Source organism: Helobdella robusta (genome assembly GCF_000326865.2).
Source record: "Helobdella robusta unplaced genomic scaffold HELROscaffold_1, whole genome shotgun sequence".
In the NCBI taxonomy this organism is placed as follows: Eukaryota; Metazoa; Annelida; class Clitellata; order Rhynchobdellida; family Glossiphoniidae; genus Helobdella; species Helobdella robusta.
In genome coordinates, this window is record NW_008703570.1 from 1186792 (window position 1) to 1204855 (window position 18064).

General features: G+C 32.4%; 1 protein-coding gene across 1 annotated transcript; it reads left to right on the top strand.

Moving 5' to 3' along the window:
- Window positions 1–1331: 1331 nt before the first annotated feature.
- Window positions 1332–4385, top strand: HELRODRAFT_158433 (hypothetical protein; the record flags this gene model as incomplete). The annotated part of the gene is made up of 4 exons (XM_009010501.1): window positions 1332–1529; window positions 1611–1782; window positions 2966–3186; window positions 4125–4385. 4 exons carry the CDS (start codon window positions 1332–1334, stop codon window positions 4383–4385), a joined length of 852 nt encoding a protein of 283 aa, XP_009008749.1.
- Between the last annotated feature and the right edge of the window lie 13679 nt (window positions 4386–18064).

The window sequence follows — 18064 nt, forward strand, 5'->3', positions numbered from 1 at the left end:
ATAACTATAATATTTTACCTAAACATTGGCTTGATGGAAGTTTGAAAGAGCAATCTTGAGTTCATACGTTTGTATTTTTTTATACAAGGCATTATCAGATGGCAGATAAATATTGAATGCGAGTTGGGTTCTATATAACTATTATTATTATAAACATGAACAAAAGTGGGCGAAAATTATACAGTCCTTATGCTCATATCAATAAAATCAACATAATGAAAAGAAAATCAATTAATATAATGTTATAGTACGTTAAAATAATATAATATTGACAATGCTTTCTGGTCAGCGTTAAGTTCCATTATAATTAAAAGGCTGTTCAAGAAAGTACGTCATCCATTCTCTACTACCACCAATTAGAACTACAACATACAACCTTTGTCAGCGCAAACATAACTATCAAGTTGTCGCCCAATCTACATACCAGAAAAAGACTTTCATCACAAGACACCTCAAACATATTAATGCTCACTAAAACTTTATCATTTACAGAACTAGTTTTTATAAATCGATCACCTCACTAACTCACTAAGTCATCATCTAGTCTATTAATTTGAACAGCTATGATGTTTAACTCTCTCATAATTTATAAAGTAAAATTACCTTCCGTTGTCATATACTTCAGATCTGAAACACCTTTATTCTCTCCTCTATACCCTATATTTGATGGGACCTAGATTGTGGATATGTGCTAAGATCGAAAAATAACATAAAATAATTGTGTCCATCGTTTTACAAAACTATCATTTATAAACTCTTCTATTGATTTTCGAAGGTTCGTTCAATTACAAACTAGTTAGCCAATATTGATTCTAAGTAATACAAACATTTACGATCATCTTCAAATACTTCTAATTAAATTGTACGTTATGGATTTTTGGAACGAACAAACATTTTGTATTCGTAAGAGCAGCAATTTGTTGAAATGTTATTGTTTACCTTGGACTCCCGGGAGATGCGGTGAAACGTTAGCCTTCAGCACGCGACGTATCATCATAATTTCATGCATAGCATCATTGTCTCTCGCGTGATCGTATTCTAACGATAGATGCCATGGCTGGAAAAATAAGGAACATTCTCACAACAACTTTTATTTATTTTAAATTTTTATTTGTTGCAGTGAATTCTGATGGTTTGTTCAATTTTTCCATTAGTTCCAAATGGCGAGTAAATTTTCCCAACCTAATAACTGAATCCGCTATTCGACTTGTCGATGCAAATTTTGACAACATTTTAGACGTGGTCATTGGTTTTGCAAATGGTATTAATTTTCTGAATTGAATAATTTAAAATATAAATATAAAATAAAATTTATTTATTAAGCCGAAAACATGGAGGCTAATTTTGAAGATTGTAAAGAATCTTATAACTACGAAAATATCTGTTTGGGTGGGATGATAGTTCTCAACGGATTAAATGGCGAAGAGTTGTGGAGACATTTCTTTACAAACGAAATTTATTCTTTAAATTGTAACCAGGATTTAAATGGTGATTTTGTAAATGACTGCATTGCTGCAGGCAGAAGCGGGGTAATTATTTCGCTTTTTTTTAATTTTTCAAACGTATTTGTTCTCAACAACTCAAAAATCCATACATTTTCGCAACGCAAGACACTGGAAGCTGTAAATTTAGTGAACGGAGAATCGTTGTGGACATTTACTAATTCATTATCTAGAGACGAGAGAATGAACCTTTACACGGCTCAGTTCATCGGCGACATCGATGGCGATTTTGTGGACGATTTGGTTAACATTCACGGAGGAAACCCTCTTGCATTTAAAGGTTACCGCATCATTTCATAAAACGTAGTATAGATGACATAATGCTAATAATGGCCAATGAAAAATTAACAATTCTACAGTTTTTAACATTCCAATGATATAATAATTATTAAATATTACTATTAATTTGCCAAAAAGATGATGGAATCAACGACATTCAAAACAAATAAGTCTACTTGGCATCACGGAAATACGTGTGCAAAACTGAACTGATGTATATGACCGCAATGAATAAGTTCGCACATCTTCTAAAAATTTTAAACAAGCATTTTTTTAAAATGTATGATTGTCATACCAAAAGAAGGATTCAACAGTTTCAAAAAAAGATATAAAATCAAATACAAACGTTTATCATAGTTTCAATGCTAGAAGATAAGAAACTTAGTCATTTACAAACAGTTGTTTCAGAAGCATGATTACAAAAAGGCGAAAACTGAAAACATTATTTTTGGTGCATATAAACTCGAACAGATTAAAACGCATTGTACATGGGATGTACTGTTACCACACAAACGACACCATATAACAGGGTCGGATTTGACGTGAGAAGGTTTTTAAGCTATTTGGGATATGGGACCATTTATAAGTTCGAATATTTTTATTCATGGACAAAGCTAAGATATTTTGAAGGTTTTTAAACTTTCAAAAATACACGCCTACTCATAAGTTTTAAATTTCACTAGTTTTACTTCTTGTCTTCTTCATAAACCAGCATCCTGTGCGTTTCACTTTATTTCTGGGGGTGGGAGTTTATTTTCTAAAAAGTATACAAGCCGTGTAAGATTTCAGTTTTTGGACATTTCCTCCTGGATACGCATATATTTACATTTCAGTGCAAAATTATATTTTCGAATACCTAAACCACGACACGGAAACATAAATAAAAAAAAAAACAAGTTTTTAAAAGCACATTCACAAGAACCTGTTTTGATACATCAATTCATCAAATGACCACCGCAATTCAATTTCTCTTTTTTTATCATCCAACAATTTATGTACACGTCACCTATACATATATCCAAATACCAACCGTTATAAAACAAATCCAATTTGATACAGTACGATTACTAGTTAACAAAAGGGAAAAAATCATATAAAATTTAATACTAATTTTTAATACTACATTTGGAAATTTAAATATTATTACTGTAAGATAAACTAAAAAATAAATTTACTCTTCAAAGATTCAAATAGGATTTCTGGAAAGATAGTTGTACTGAGCGGCAGATCTGGAGTAGTACTTATTGAAACAACTGTTCCAGACCAGAAAGAAAGTTATTATTCTCCGATATTGCAAACTTTTAAAAATAATCAAAAGTTAATTTTTGGAACCGGCGGTGAAACTCAGCACGGTTCTTTGTGGATTTTGTCCATCAAAGATCTGCTCACCAAAAATGTTTCCCAGGTTTGTAATAAAATCTCATATATGAATTGCACTGTAAATAAACAAAATCACCATTATTTTAATCATAGTCAGATAAAAAATATCCGACTCCAACTCCGGCCTCTTAGAAAATTCCGACTTTCAACTTCGACTCCGGGTTCTGACTTCCAGAAAAATATTGTCAACCTTTGCATCATAATTTTACTTCAATATCACTAGTAAAGGAAAAGTGATTTAAAAGCATTTAAAATCAGTCAATGAAATTGTTTTAATAAGTTAATTTACATTTATGTTTTAAACCATAATTAAAGAAAATTCTACGATTTTATTAGCATTTATTTTCAGTATCAAAGTTGAATGCATATTGTTATACAAAAACACAATCTTAAAATAATATTTTCAGAAAAAAAAATAAAAAAATTTAAAATTTACAACGCTGGATGATTTTCAAAATTCTAAATTGATGACATTAATGACTTTTATAATGACTTTATAATGACTTTTTGCTTGTTTCCTTTTACTTTATTAGTAAAATTTACACGAAATCATCGATATTTTCTTCTTTCATGGTCTGGCAAGGGATGTATGTCTGCATCCCACCATAGAATCCTCCCCACTGAACTCAATGAATCATGATTGATTTAGAATGCGATTGTGTCAAAAACATCGGTCATCCACCCACCTTTTGAAAAGCACTTTGCAATCACATCTAATATTTGTTTGTTTCAACCAAATATAAAAATTATATTGTTAAATTGAAACAATTGCTGAAATTAGAAATTTTATCTTTTATTTTGGCTTACATTACAATTGGTCATAAACAGTATTATAAATAATGAATATAAGACGTTGTCATTAAATTGTTAAAAAATACTAGGAATTTCCATTTTTTTGGAACAATGTTTCAAAATTTAAAAATAAATCTTATTATAAGTTAAATTGAATTTGCATTTCAAAAGGCAAAACAGATTTATGTAGCAAAACACAAAGGAATTATGACACCACCTATCATGATTGATTTGAATGGCGATCTTATTGAGGACATAGTCTTCTGCGATTTCAACTCAACTGTTTTGGCTTTGGACGGCGATACTTATGAAAAAATCTGGTCGTTCGCATTTCAAGATTCAGAAACATACTCGTTGGTTCCATCTACCGATATGTTGTTTTCACATTGCTTAGTTGTTAAATATTTCACAGATTTACGTCACTGCTATTGAACTAATTGTTTCATCAACCACCTTCAACAAAATATTTACACTAATAAATATTTTTATAAAACTTGAAAAATACAATTGACCAGAGCGATAAATGAAAGCAAAAGTTTATTTTTGAATATCCTCAACATTTTTTCAAAAGTATTAAATTCATTTACCTGATACTGTTATAATAAGTGTGTCGGAGTCGGATGAAAAATATCCGAATCCGAATCCGACTCCAACTCCGGCCCTTCAAAAATATCCGACTCCGAGTACAATTTTCCGATTTAGCAGACCACATAATAGCAGAGTACCTTGGGCGTTAAAATAGTGAAATAATTTGCGGTGCACGCTATGTTAGATGCAGTTTTGGCAGCATGGCTGCAGATCATGCGGTAGCAGACGACATGGTAGCAGATCACGTGGTAAGAGATCTCGTGATAGCAGATCACTTGGTAGCAGACAACATGGTCACAGAACACGTGGTGGCAGAACACGTGGTTGCAGAACACGTTGAAGCAGAACACGTTGTAGCAGGTGATGTGGTAGCAGACAACATTGTAGCAGACGACATGGTTGCAGAACACGTTGTAGAAGATCACGTGGTACCAGATTACGATGTAGCAGATCACATGGCGTCCGATAATGTGGTAGCAGATCACGTGGTTGCAGATCATGTGGAAGTAGATTACGCTGTAGCAGATCACATAGTGCAGATCATGTGGTAACAGATCACGTGGTAGTAGATCACGTGGTAGCAGATCATGTGGAAGTAGATCACGTGGTAGCAGGTCACGTTGTACCAGACGATATGGTGGTGGACCTAGTGGTATGTCACCAGCAGCCGATCAGCTTGTAGCAGATCACGAAGTAGCAGATGATGTGGTAGCAGACAACATGGTAGCACAGCAGCTTGTTCGGAAAAACGGTGAAATAATTTGCGTTTCACGTTATGTTGTTTGAAACGATCGCATTTTGTGTGCAGTTTTGGCGGCATGGCTGCAAATCATGCGGTAGAAGACGAAATAGTAGCAGATCACGTGGTAGCAGATCACGTGATAGCAGATCACGTGGTAGCAGATAGCAGGGTAGATCACTTGGTAGCAGACTACATGGTAGCAGACCACATGGTTTCTAAACACTTTGTAGCAAGTGATGTGGTAGCTTTGCTCGAGGTTTACCGTGTTCTTGGATTCGGTACACCACGTCGTTGATCTTGGTGATGATCCTGTACGGTCCCTCCAAATTCTTTTAGAGCTTCGAACAGCGCCCCTTTTTGGGTTTCGGGTTGTATAGCTAAACCAAGTTGTCACTTTGGAATCCGGCCTTCTCCCCTTTGACGTTGTACCTCTCGTTGACTCTTTTTGTATTTTGCTTTATCTTGGTCCGTGCATTCCTTTAGATGTAATCCATCCGTTTGTGAAGTTCTTCCACGTACGAGGTTACTGGCAGCGGGTTTAGTTGGGAAATACCGTACTTGATGTCTGCAGATGTCCGTATGGTGTCCCCGAATAGAATCCGTGAGGGAGTCTTGTTGGTCGTGGCGTGCACAGCACTTTGGTATGCCATTAGAAACAAGGGGATGTGTTTGTCCCAATCCCGTTGGTTGTCGTCGACTACCTTGGCCAAATGCTGTATGATGGTCTGTTGAACCGTTCAACCATGCCGTCAGATTTTGAGTGAAGTGGTGTCGTTCTTGCTTTGTTAATTCCAAGGATCCGGCACATTTCTCCCACTATCTGGGGTTCAAAGTTCCTCCCTAGGTCCGAATGTTGTTCTAAAGGAACCCCGAATTGAGTAACCCAGTTGGCTATGATTTTTTCCGCTATCGTCTGGGTCTCCTGGTTGGGTATCGGATAGACTGCTGGCTACTTGCTGAAATAATCTGTTACAACGAGCATATATCGGTTACCCTTCTCTGATACTGGGTAGGGGCCTGCAACGTCCACTGCATTCCGTTCAAATGGTGCTCCCACGTTGTAAACTTGGAGGGGGCTTCTGACTTTGTTTTTGGGTCCTTTAACCGCAACACAGGTGGTGCAATGCCTGCACCAAGCTTCCACGTCTTGTCGTGCGCGAACCCAATAGAACTTTGTCCATATCCGGTCAAGGTTTTATTGACTCCCAGGTGTCCTTCAGTCGGCCTTCCATGCATTTCTTTAATAATGTCTTCTGTCTTGCTTCGGGGTATTATCGTCTGCATCGTATGTTTTGCTCAGTCGGTGGACTCCCATTTCCGTTTCAGGAGCCCGTTCTCCATATGCAGAGAATCCTTTATTATTCAATAATAATTGGCCAATTGGTTTTTTATTGTTATGCCCGTTGTTTGTTTTGCTATATATTATACAAAGAATTTATCTGATTAACTTTAAGTAAATTTTGATTGATTGGTTTAAATTCAATAATTTGATAAAATAAATTAGCATTTTAATTACATTATACAATACTTGTAACGTTCGATCCGGGTCCATGCCGTTTTGTTTCTTTCTGCATTCAAAGCGGATCACCGCGCAATGTAAACAGACAAGCTATGTTGGAAGTACAAGAAAACGGCATATCTGTCTAAAATGTTTTTTTTTACTATTAATCTATTATGCTATTTATTTATTTTTTATTGTTTATTTATAATAATTTTTATTTATCTATTTATTTATTCTTTTTATAATAAAACATATTACTCAACAATTCAAAAATTTAAACAGAACACCGGCTCCTGGATTCTACAACAACGATTCGACAGTCGACTTTTTAGTTCAGTGGCAGGTCGGTCGAGGCTATCCTAACTACTTTTACACCTTGGTTGGCAAATAAATGCTGTTTTATTTTATTCGTTTGTTTGTTGAGTTTTTAATCGACTTGAATATTTATAAACTGTTTGCGTAGACCACTGTTATAAATGGAAAAAATGGATTGCCACTAATTTACCCCTACATCTATAACACCGTCGGCGCACAATCCTCGCCAATCACAATCAACTCCGAAGGATTTGGCAACGATATTTTTCTCTTCTGGAGCTCCGACTGCTTTGGACACGCAGGAGAAAAGATTAAATTCCAACTTTCTACTTGTAAAGCTGTTTTTCAAATTTTCAATTTGTTGCTTTGTAAACATTTGTTTTGAATAGCCACTTTCTAACTATAAGACATTTGTTTAAATTCAGATATTTGTAGTATTTAAGTTTTGCTTGTTTTTTAAATTTATTAAACAAATATTTAAAGCCGCTAAAAAAATAATTACCGTATTTTAGTTTAACCTATTTAAAAATGATATATTAACCTTATTTTCGCATATATATGAATATATATATATATATATATATATATATATATATATATATATATATATATATATATATATACACATTGTTTTACAGCTCCCGAGCAGATGAATTTTTGCAGGAGTCATTACAAAAGTGAGGCGTTCAGCCAGTTGATCGCTTTGAGTCAAAACTTCGGACCTCCCGGAATTGAAATTTTCAATTCAAGTTGACTTATTCATATATTGTTCAATTGAAATATTTTTTAACGTATGTGCAAACTCAACATCAAAGGGAAGCTCGTAAAGAAGCATGCTGGAAATCATGATAATGAAAATGACAGCATACAAAGGCTCATCTCCACAGGTGCATATTTAATTTTTATCGCACATGTGAAACAAGGTATAAAAACACAACAAACTGGTTATTGATATCTAAAAAATGTTGTTTTAAACAAAACACCCACAAAATTAATTTTTTTAAGTTTTCAATTTGATTAACATGAAAAGTTAACATGTGATAATTTTGTACGTCGTGGTCGTCGATATGATGAAGCAAGTTTAAATTTAAAAAAGTTGAATAACTCACGAAGGCTGTCTAGCACCGCCACTGCATCCAAACCCAAGAAACAGCATTGACGTTGTCTTCGCTACTTATTGGCTTAAAAAACGAAAACAAAGTTTTGGTGAAAGAGAAAACAGTAAAAGTAGGCTTTTAAATATTCCCTTTATTTTCCCATGCAAATACGATTCCAACATGAGTATTCATTAACAAATGTAGAAATTAAGATCTTAATTATGAATTGAACCATGAAGTTAATTGGTTCAGTATGTTAGTTGGTCGCTTATTTCCTGTTTGTTGAAAGAATGAAATATAACTTGTAAAACAATTTTTTATTGCACAGATACAAATCATAGTTGCTTTAAATAATTTATTTGTAGGGTTAATTTCATTGGAACTACTTTAAATTAAACACATTTTTACAAAGGAAGTTTTCTACTCAAATATTTATTCTTATTTTATATGAATCAAACTGAAAAATCACTAAAGATTAAAGTTTAATTTTATAATTGACACTGGGAATCTTAAATAATGCGAGACTTATTTAAGTTCAATGTCGTCCAGTGAATGCAAATACTGTTGCAAATAAGCTGTGTAGACACTTAGACAGTTTAACAAGGGCATGTTAATAAAAATTAATGAAAGGTTAATAGTTCAAATTAAAAAAAATATTTACATTAATATTTTGATGCCTACCCACCTAGACCTTACGAAAAAGGCCTTCTCTCAGCTGACTCTGCACAGGTCTTTATTAACAAACTTATATCTTTAAAATTTTTAAACTATTGCAATCTATTTATTTGATAAAAATTTTCAGGATCAACTTGGCATTATTTTGCAACAAGCAGAAACAAGTGAATAACACGACAAGCTGCATCACAATGAAAGAATACAAAAACCAAGTTTGGTCAGTGTACATGGGCTCCAAAGGGACTAGTCATTGGATTGTTTGAATAATGACAACTCAAACATAATTACATAATTTTTGTCAACTTGCTCAATAAAAATCTTTCACGCATTTGATATATTAAATATTTGAATGGAAAATGTGAAAGTTATATGAACACGAACTCTTCTACAACAAACCTGCCCGTGTGATGACTGTTTTACAACATGCGAATAATAAAAAAAGAAAAAATTGTTACCCACACAAAATATGAGTAGCGCTTTTTTAAATATTGATTTATTGGCATGAGCGGATTCAGACAATTTCCGCCACCGTTATTTTGTTATCTTTTTAAAATGAAAACTAACTAAGAAGAAAACTAATAAATAAATAAATATGCTATATGCATAATAAAAAAAGGACAGATGATTATCGACAATTATTACATTTCAGGGGTCTTAGAATGAAAATTTATTTTTGATGAGTTGATTGGGTGGTGATTTAATAATTATGTTTACGTTGACAAAAATTGTGGGTAGTAGTTTTGAATGGTGGTAGATATTAGAAAGTTGGTGAATTAGTTAATACTGGTTCACATTTTTTTGAATAATCTTGAATTGAGTGTGGGGAATTTTTAATTGAGAGTAGGATATGGCGGAGGTTATTAAATGAGACAAATTAATTTTGCAATGCAACTGTTGATGTCGTTTTTGTGTAGCAAAGTCTGACCAGGAAGGAGCCGCATATTTGAAGTGTGAGATAATGGATGATTTTGTGATGTCGAATGATTTGATACTTTTGAAACCTTGTTGTGACAAAGGGTTCATTTGAATGTCATGGAGACGATAGAAATAGGTTCAAGCAATCTAGAAAAAATCCAAAATAATAGACCTGAAAATTTTAGTCATACGGTCTTTATTTATTAGTAATTATAAATGTTTAATTGTTTGAAAAAGGAACAATTTTTAGAACAAGAGTATCCACAAGAGAGTTCTGAAAATCGGCATTTCTTTGTCGGATATTTTTTGAGATAGTACAATAAAAGTTAATGTTCAGATCATTGTTGGTTGGTCAAATATTTTATCCCATATTTCACAAAAAAAATAATAAAAAAAAAACCTTGTTTTTTTTTGTATTGAAATGAAATGAAAAAAAAAATCAAAATTTACAGATGTTACAAAACTGCAAAACTTGGCAGACTTTATTATTTTTAGATTACCTGAAGCCGACTCTTCAGTTCTTCCAACTCACCTACTCAGCCTTAGACTAGGCTACCGGGACACCTGGAAATTCCTGGTGGGCCGGCGGCAGCCAATTGCCAAAAGTAAGTTTTTATTTTTTTAGTTTTTACAGAAATTAAGTTTGTTTTGTTTATATGACAGCTTCAAAAAATAGTTTGCATGGAAAATAACCAAACTGAAAAGCAAAATTATTACATAAGTCTAAATATATATTTATAAAATAAGTTTCTGACGTCAGTGGTTCTAACCTAAAACATATTGGTTTCAACGCAAAATTTTGATTAAATTTTTCAAGCAGCTATAAATATCTCAAAATTAGAAAAGAAATCTCGACATTGAAAGGCAGACTGTTTTGAAGGAATAAAGAAGTATGGCCAACTGACTGCTTGAAAGTGTGAAAGATAAATTTCGTATCAATTATCACAATATGGTTATGGATCAAGTTTAAAGAAGAGATCATTTGAGCTTAATAATCTTTACGCTGATTATTCTTGTTTAGATGAAATAAACTTCCCAGAAATTTTGAAAGAAAGCCTAGTGATGCATTGCCACACTTCAATGGATTAATTGAAAAATTTGATGGCACCGTAGCAAAAGATCACTACAAACTGAATTATTGGAGTTTCCAAAGAAATTAAAGAATTTTCAAACAGCTCTCAAAGGTAGATGTGATTTGATCTTTGAAATGGAAGAAGCATTTCACTCAATCTCGGACGACATTCAACGATCTGAATCAGTTGAATTACTTGAAAATATGTACGCCATCCTGTCCCATTCAGTTACAACCACATATGTAAATGTAAATCTATAAAAAATGTGTTTGTTGTCTGTTGTTATTTATTCTTCAAACGTTTTATTTGCATAGTCATGCTTATTCAAATGTGTATCTGCGTTTAACCTTTAATATGAAGCAAATGATGATTTGGGCCGCCAGGACCAAATTTCCCGGGTCGGTTTTTAAGCCTGTCCGACCCTGCTCCTACTCATGCTTGCCATTCAGCTTTTTTTTGTATTCACTTTCACTTGCCATAATTTAATTTGAAGTGTCTAATTAACTAACTAATTTATACAATTAGAATATTAAATATTAGATATATTGTTAACTTTTCTACTTTCCTATTTTAATATCTTTTGACCCTTACCGCTAAATTAAATAACATATTAAGTAGGCTAAACTTTCTTTTTAAATGTCATAATTTTTGGTTAATTTACCTGATTTAATATTATTTGTCATGAAAAATCAAAGAAGTTCCCCTAGAAATGAACTATTTAGATATGCAGTGAGAATGCATCTAGCAAATGAACAATGGAAGATGCACGAAGGCAGGGTGACGCATGTAAAGTGGTGGTGATGGTTTCATTTATTTCATTAATAATATTATCAAAATAACGTACTTAATTTTTCGAAATAAATTTTTCCAATTCAAAGTTTAAATATTGATCCACCAAATTTGGCAGAGTCGTAAAAACGTTACTTGAAAAAATTGTTTTTTTTTTGTTTTTTTTTTTTAATCAAATATAGTAGGCAATGCTTCTTATATATGTAATATTTTTATAAAAACACAATGTAGTGATGTTGTCTTACATTTTCTATCGCAGTCCTGCTTCATGTTTTTAAACTGGATAAGGCTCGGACATATTGAAGCTTACAGAGAGAAAAATAATGACGAGATTGCACATAGATGTGCTTCATTATTTTCATTTGAGACAACAAGTGGGAGGTTGTGTATAACATGCCAGAAGAAACGAGAGGATGTATTTCATCAGTATATGTAGTATGTAAAAGGCAAGCTGGCTGGAAACAAATGAGCATAGATTGGTATCTCGGGTGTAGACACGTATGAAACCTTTTCTGACCAAAAATAATTTGATTAAATTGTTTTATTTTCTTCTGTTTTTATTCGCTTCTTTCATGTCACATGAAAAGAAGTTTTGATATTTTCCAGTATAGTTTGGGTGTATAAAAATGTCAGAATTTTTAGCTAAATACATGTTGAATAGATTAGACAACTGCATATTTATAGCCACGCCCACTTCAAAATATGCAATCACACCACGTGTGTGTGTGTCTGTGTGTGTGGGTGGGTGTGGGTGTGTGTTGATTATCATAAACGGAAAATTTATTTCGCCATCATAGCTGTTAAAACACCTGAATTTGAACGAGAGATTAAATATTATCTCGCTAAAAAATTACTGAATAGACATGAATCGCCCTACGTTTAATTCAATAGCTTGTTTTTCATTCCACGAAATACTTTTTATTAAAACTTGTTGGTTTTTGGTATTGGGCCTTCAGGCGTGTGATGAATTAACAATTCGGTGCATCTCTAATTTGTATGACTCTCTTATTAAACCCCAACCCAGAGAGGCCTGTCTAAGATAATGCTCTCTGATCGTTACGATTCATACGGCACCAGGCAAAAACACTAAATATGCTGAATATTTATGCAATTCCATGAAATAAAAATGTTATAAAATAACCAATATTTATTTGAATATTTAATCTGAATATTTATTTTTGGTTTATTGATGTCAATTAGGACTGCTTCTGCAATTTTAAGATGCGTGTAAATTGTGACAAAAAAGAATATGATGCTATGAATGAAGAAAAGGAGACCAAAAAAGATGACCTGCCAATAAAGAAACCTGACACCTAATTTCCATCTAAGTTCATTTTGACAAAGTCAATTTCCATCTATGTACATTTTGACAAAGTCAATATTTCCCTATATAAACATCAAAAAGCACTGATGATGATTCATTCGGAATCGAAATATGGCCTTATTTGCAGCATGAATTTGGAAAATAATTTTATTGTTAACAGTATTATGATATGAATTATAGCATGGTGCATGTTTGTAAGTGTGTGTGGGCGTGAGTTTATGTGTATGTATTTATTTGACATTTCTGTAACTTTTCTAAATAGATTTTTTTTTAGTTAAAGGTGGCCTATCCACAAGTTTATCTTTATGGTCATTTTTCAAATAAATAATATATATATATATATATATATATAGTAATTAAGCAATATTAACGTGATTTCAGCATTTTTGAGTTTGTAACTAAATTTATCAATTTTTCGAACAATTATTTTATCAATGTTATTCAATTAATTCAAATTATTAATAAAACTTCTAAATGCAATGAAAAATCATCTAATGGATTCACACTAAATAAAAATAACAAGGAAAATATTAAACTCAAATACCAATGTGTTATATTACAACCATAATATAAGTAATTTGAGAATGGCAAAGGCTTTATTAATAGAAAATAGAGAGCCTGTAATAAACATCTAACAACAGGCCGTAACGATCCTACCAACAAAGAAATTATTCACACAAGGAAACAATAAAACTTAAGTTTCTTTGTTAAAAATACTGTAACTGCATATAACAATATCACAAACTCGATATCACTGATGATGGTAAAGGTTACCGATAAAAGCTTTTATGTAAATATATAAGAAAAATGCAGTCTAAAATAATTAGAAATTTTATCATTAAATTGAATAATATTGACAAAATAATTGTTCGAAAAATTGAAAAAACTTAGTTACAAACTCAACAAAACTGAAAATGCGATGATATTTCTATATTTATTAAATATAGAAATATATATATATATATATATTATATATATACATATATAAATATATGTACTTGTACATGCGTATATGTGTATATATATAATGCTTCTCAATTTTTTTTTTAAAAAGAGTAACGTATGTACGCAGCAAACTATTCTTAATTCTCCATTCATGAAATAATTTTTGTTACAAACAGAGTTTGTTACTGATTACAGAAAGTGAAAAGTTTCATCATCACATTTATTTATGTTAAAAATTTGCAGAATTTCAATTGTGATCAGTCATTCTTGAGTTTTCGAATTGCAAAGGTTGGTGTGATTAACGTATTATTACATAAAAAAAAACTCATTCCTTTTTCGGACCAAACCAATAAAATTTGATTAATTACTTTAACTAAATAAAATATTAAGTCAATTTGTTAGCTAGGCTTAAGGAAAAGGTTACTTTTTGCGTACCGGACATTTAATCATTCTAATTAAATTATTTATTATTTAAAAAATTTTCAGCTTAAATAGCAGATAATGCATTGTTGCGTAAATTTAAATTTACTTAATTAGTTATCCAATAAAAACTTATTTTGCAGAAGTCTAACTAAAGTTACGTTCTATTTATTTCGTTCGAATAATTTGTAAAGTCTCAATTTTATTCTTAATTTTAAAGGTGGAAATTGACAATTGCACGTTAATGATTCTACAATACTCAAAAAATTGTTTAACTGTCATTTGAGTTACTTGATATTTTATAAAAAAAATTCATTAAACGGATGCTCGGAACAAACAATTTTGTTAATGAAAGCGACACTTTAATTATGTCAAAATTAATGTTTAAAAAATTTAGGCTTCTTCGCCGTATTGATAAACATACACGCAGTCTGAAAAAAGCTGAGCTGAGGAAAGAAACTATATTTTTATCCGATTAATTAAGGAATCCAGAACTAACACAAAAACATCAATCAAGTCTTTTCTAATTGCTTGTATGAAAAGTGTGGAAGCCAGAGTAGAAGTTGATCAGATTTGAAAGTTTTTGCTGGTCGAATCTCTCAGAGTAGCATGAGTCGGACTTTGATTTTTGTATTCACTTTAAATTTAGGACTAATTTTTAAAATCCATTTCATTGATGTTCTTAATTTGATTTTCAAGTTTGTTTTATGTTTTCACCTATAATAGCATTAATAGAGTGTATAAAACATTTTTATTAGTATACTGAAAAGCTGCAATTAAATTTATACAAAAATTTAAATTGTTTGAAAAAATTTTCTATGTATAAAATGTTTCAAGAATAAAATACCATATATATTTATAAAGAAGATGACTTATGTTGCGATGACATGTCGTGTTTCGAATTGATTCGATTTTGCATTGATTTGTGATGACTAACAGACAAATAAGACGAATTTGTGCTAATTTTATTGAAAAAACCAATAAGCGAAATGATCGCGCTGGCTAGCTGTAAAACAGGAAAATGCAGCGCTAATAAGAAAATTAATAAAGGGTATGAAAAATCATAATCATAAATGTTAAAAAACATAAATCGGTTGGACAACATTTGATGTTCTTGGTAATCGGTTGCACGCAGTTAAAACGGTCAAAAACCTACGAGTACTGTTCGACAATTCATTGGCTGTGTTACCATATGCAGTGAAATTTAGTGTACCTTGTTTTTTTTTACAGCTGCGTAAAAATTTCCCCCAGCTGATATCTTCACAAGTCTTGTGGTATCATTTATATTGTCAAGGTAAGTTTATTGTAACTCGTTGATGTTTGGTGCTGGGGGTTGGTATGGTTAAAAATGTCTAACGCATTCAGAGCGTTGTTGCAAGACTGGTTGTTGGGCTTGGTAAAAGTGATCACATAACTGGGTGGTTGGAGAATCTTCATTGGTTGCCGGTGCGTAAAAGAATTTCTTGCAAGATGGCAGTTGTTGCTCACTGTTGCATTCATGGTGGTGGACCAGAATACTTGAAGATTTTTTGTAGAAAATTTGAGCTGGACATGGGACATGCTCTGCGATCTGTCTCCTGTGAATTTACCGTTAGACGAAGCTGGGTGATAGATGTATGCAAGTTGCTTTGCCAAAGATTTGGAATGACTATCATTGCGTTTGAAACAAATTAATCCAGTAAAGAAATTCAAAACAGGGACTGAAGACGCCCTGGTTCAACAAGGCACTTAATTCACAACCTATGAAATATATCTAAGAAAGAGTAATAATAAAAATAATAAGTTTATTTTAACACTTTTTTCTTGTTTTTAACATTTAAGCTATTTTGGTCCCGTATATCCACCTAAGAGTTTCAGTCTGACCCCTTCCAATGTCGGATTCAGAATAATTTTAAAAGGTTGAAGAGGATAATTTTCAAAATTTCCATGTCACATCTCGCATACTCCCTCCCCTCTGAATTTACCACTGACCCTGTCTAGCGGCTTTGTCATTATACATTGTAGCTTCCTGGCTGTTCAGGGTAGATAACTTTATATATTTCACCAAATAACAACGCAATTGATACCTCAAAGTTGAAAAGATGTAACTTTTTGCTTGCTGCAATTCTTATTATCGGATACCTCAAAGTTGAAAAGATGTAACTTTTTGCTTGCTGCAATTCTTATTATCGGATGGACTGCAATCAGCTCTATTACTGAGCTAAACATTTGACTGTTCAATTTGACAATTCACATTTCAACGTTAAGTAAAGTCTTTGACTGCAAATTTTGCTTTGTATTTATCTTCACTTCCATCTGGCGAAGTTTTTGTGGGGATCAATATGCCTTGGAATTACTTAAGCTCTTTTAGCTAGCCTACAAAGTTTCCATGTTCTATTTTGGCTAATGAATTTCTGTTTCATTCTAATATTTTTTTATCTGCTTTAAATTGTCTTTTCGTATGTTTCCGGCTCATGTGCATCCAGTGGCGGATCTAGGCAACTTTTACGGGGGCGGAGGGCCAAAACTTTTCAAATGTTTAAATTTTGAAATTTTTACGGAGGGCTTAGAAACTTCAAAAAAATTAGGTGGCGACATTTTATTGCTTATCACGTCATTTTTTAGTCCATCTTCATGTATTTTACTAACTTTAATAAAAATACTGTGCTCACAACAGGAGGCCGTGGTTCCTCGAGTCCTAGGTCTAAATATGTCTAAACTTCCATCACGTAATCATCAACTTTTTTACCAGGCATCTGATAGTGTTACATACAGTGTCGGAGATTTTTTTCTGGAGTCGGAATTTTTGGAGAGTCTGGATCGGAGTCGGATATTTTTCATAGAAATGTAAAATGTGTTGGCCATAAAAAGCAAATGAATAAGAAACGAAAAAGTGGTTTAGTTTGGGGTAAATAATAAAAATCTTGACAAGAAACTTTTTGGAACATAAATTTTATTGTATGTTATTGTTCATTTTTTGGTTGTTCTTATTGTATCATAAATTATAAACTATTATTTCTGATCGATAAAGAAAAGTTAAACTTTATTCTCTTTCAATTCACGGCGGTATAAGTACAAATAGGCCAAAGAATCTCATTTGTAAACGCGCCACATGCATACACATTATTAATTTTTCGATCTCTTGCGATTTGATTGTTAGTTTTTAAATTTAAAAAATGTGCTGGGAGATAAAATTGAAATGTGCTGCTACCATCTGCTAAAAATGGATCTACCTGGAATGCATCAAGAGTTGGAATTAAAACACGAGTATCTTCGTGGCAAACATAGGAAAGCTGAAAAAAACCAAGTAGTAGTTGCTAAAAATATTGCAGAACGACCTTGAAAAAAAGACTAAATAATAAGCAGGTTGTAGTAAATTTGTTAAACAAACAGCTTCACGGGGAGGTGCTGAAAAATGATAGATTAAGACTGACTGACAATGTTGAGTTAAATGTTGAACGGCACTGAGTAAAAGTGAAAACTTAAGTCGTAATCAGAAGTTTGTTGGGCTCAACAGATGATAATTCGAAAAACTAGGCACGCAGCAGAAGAGCCAAATTTACTTCCGCTGATCCCCGGAGCACCTGCTTTATAACTTTATCCATAGTGAGATTGATGGAAACTTTGGTAAACTAATTTTCTGTAATGTATGTAGGTGGCGCTTTCAAAAATTATATTTTCTTGATTTTTCAAAATAATCGTAATTTTTTACATTTTACAACAGGACACGCCTAAAAATATTTGACAA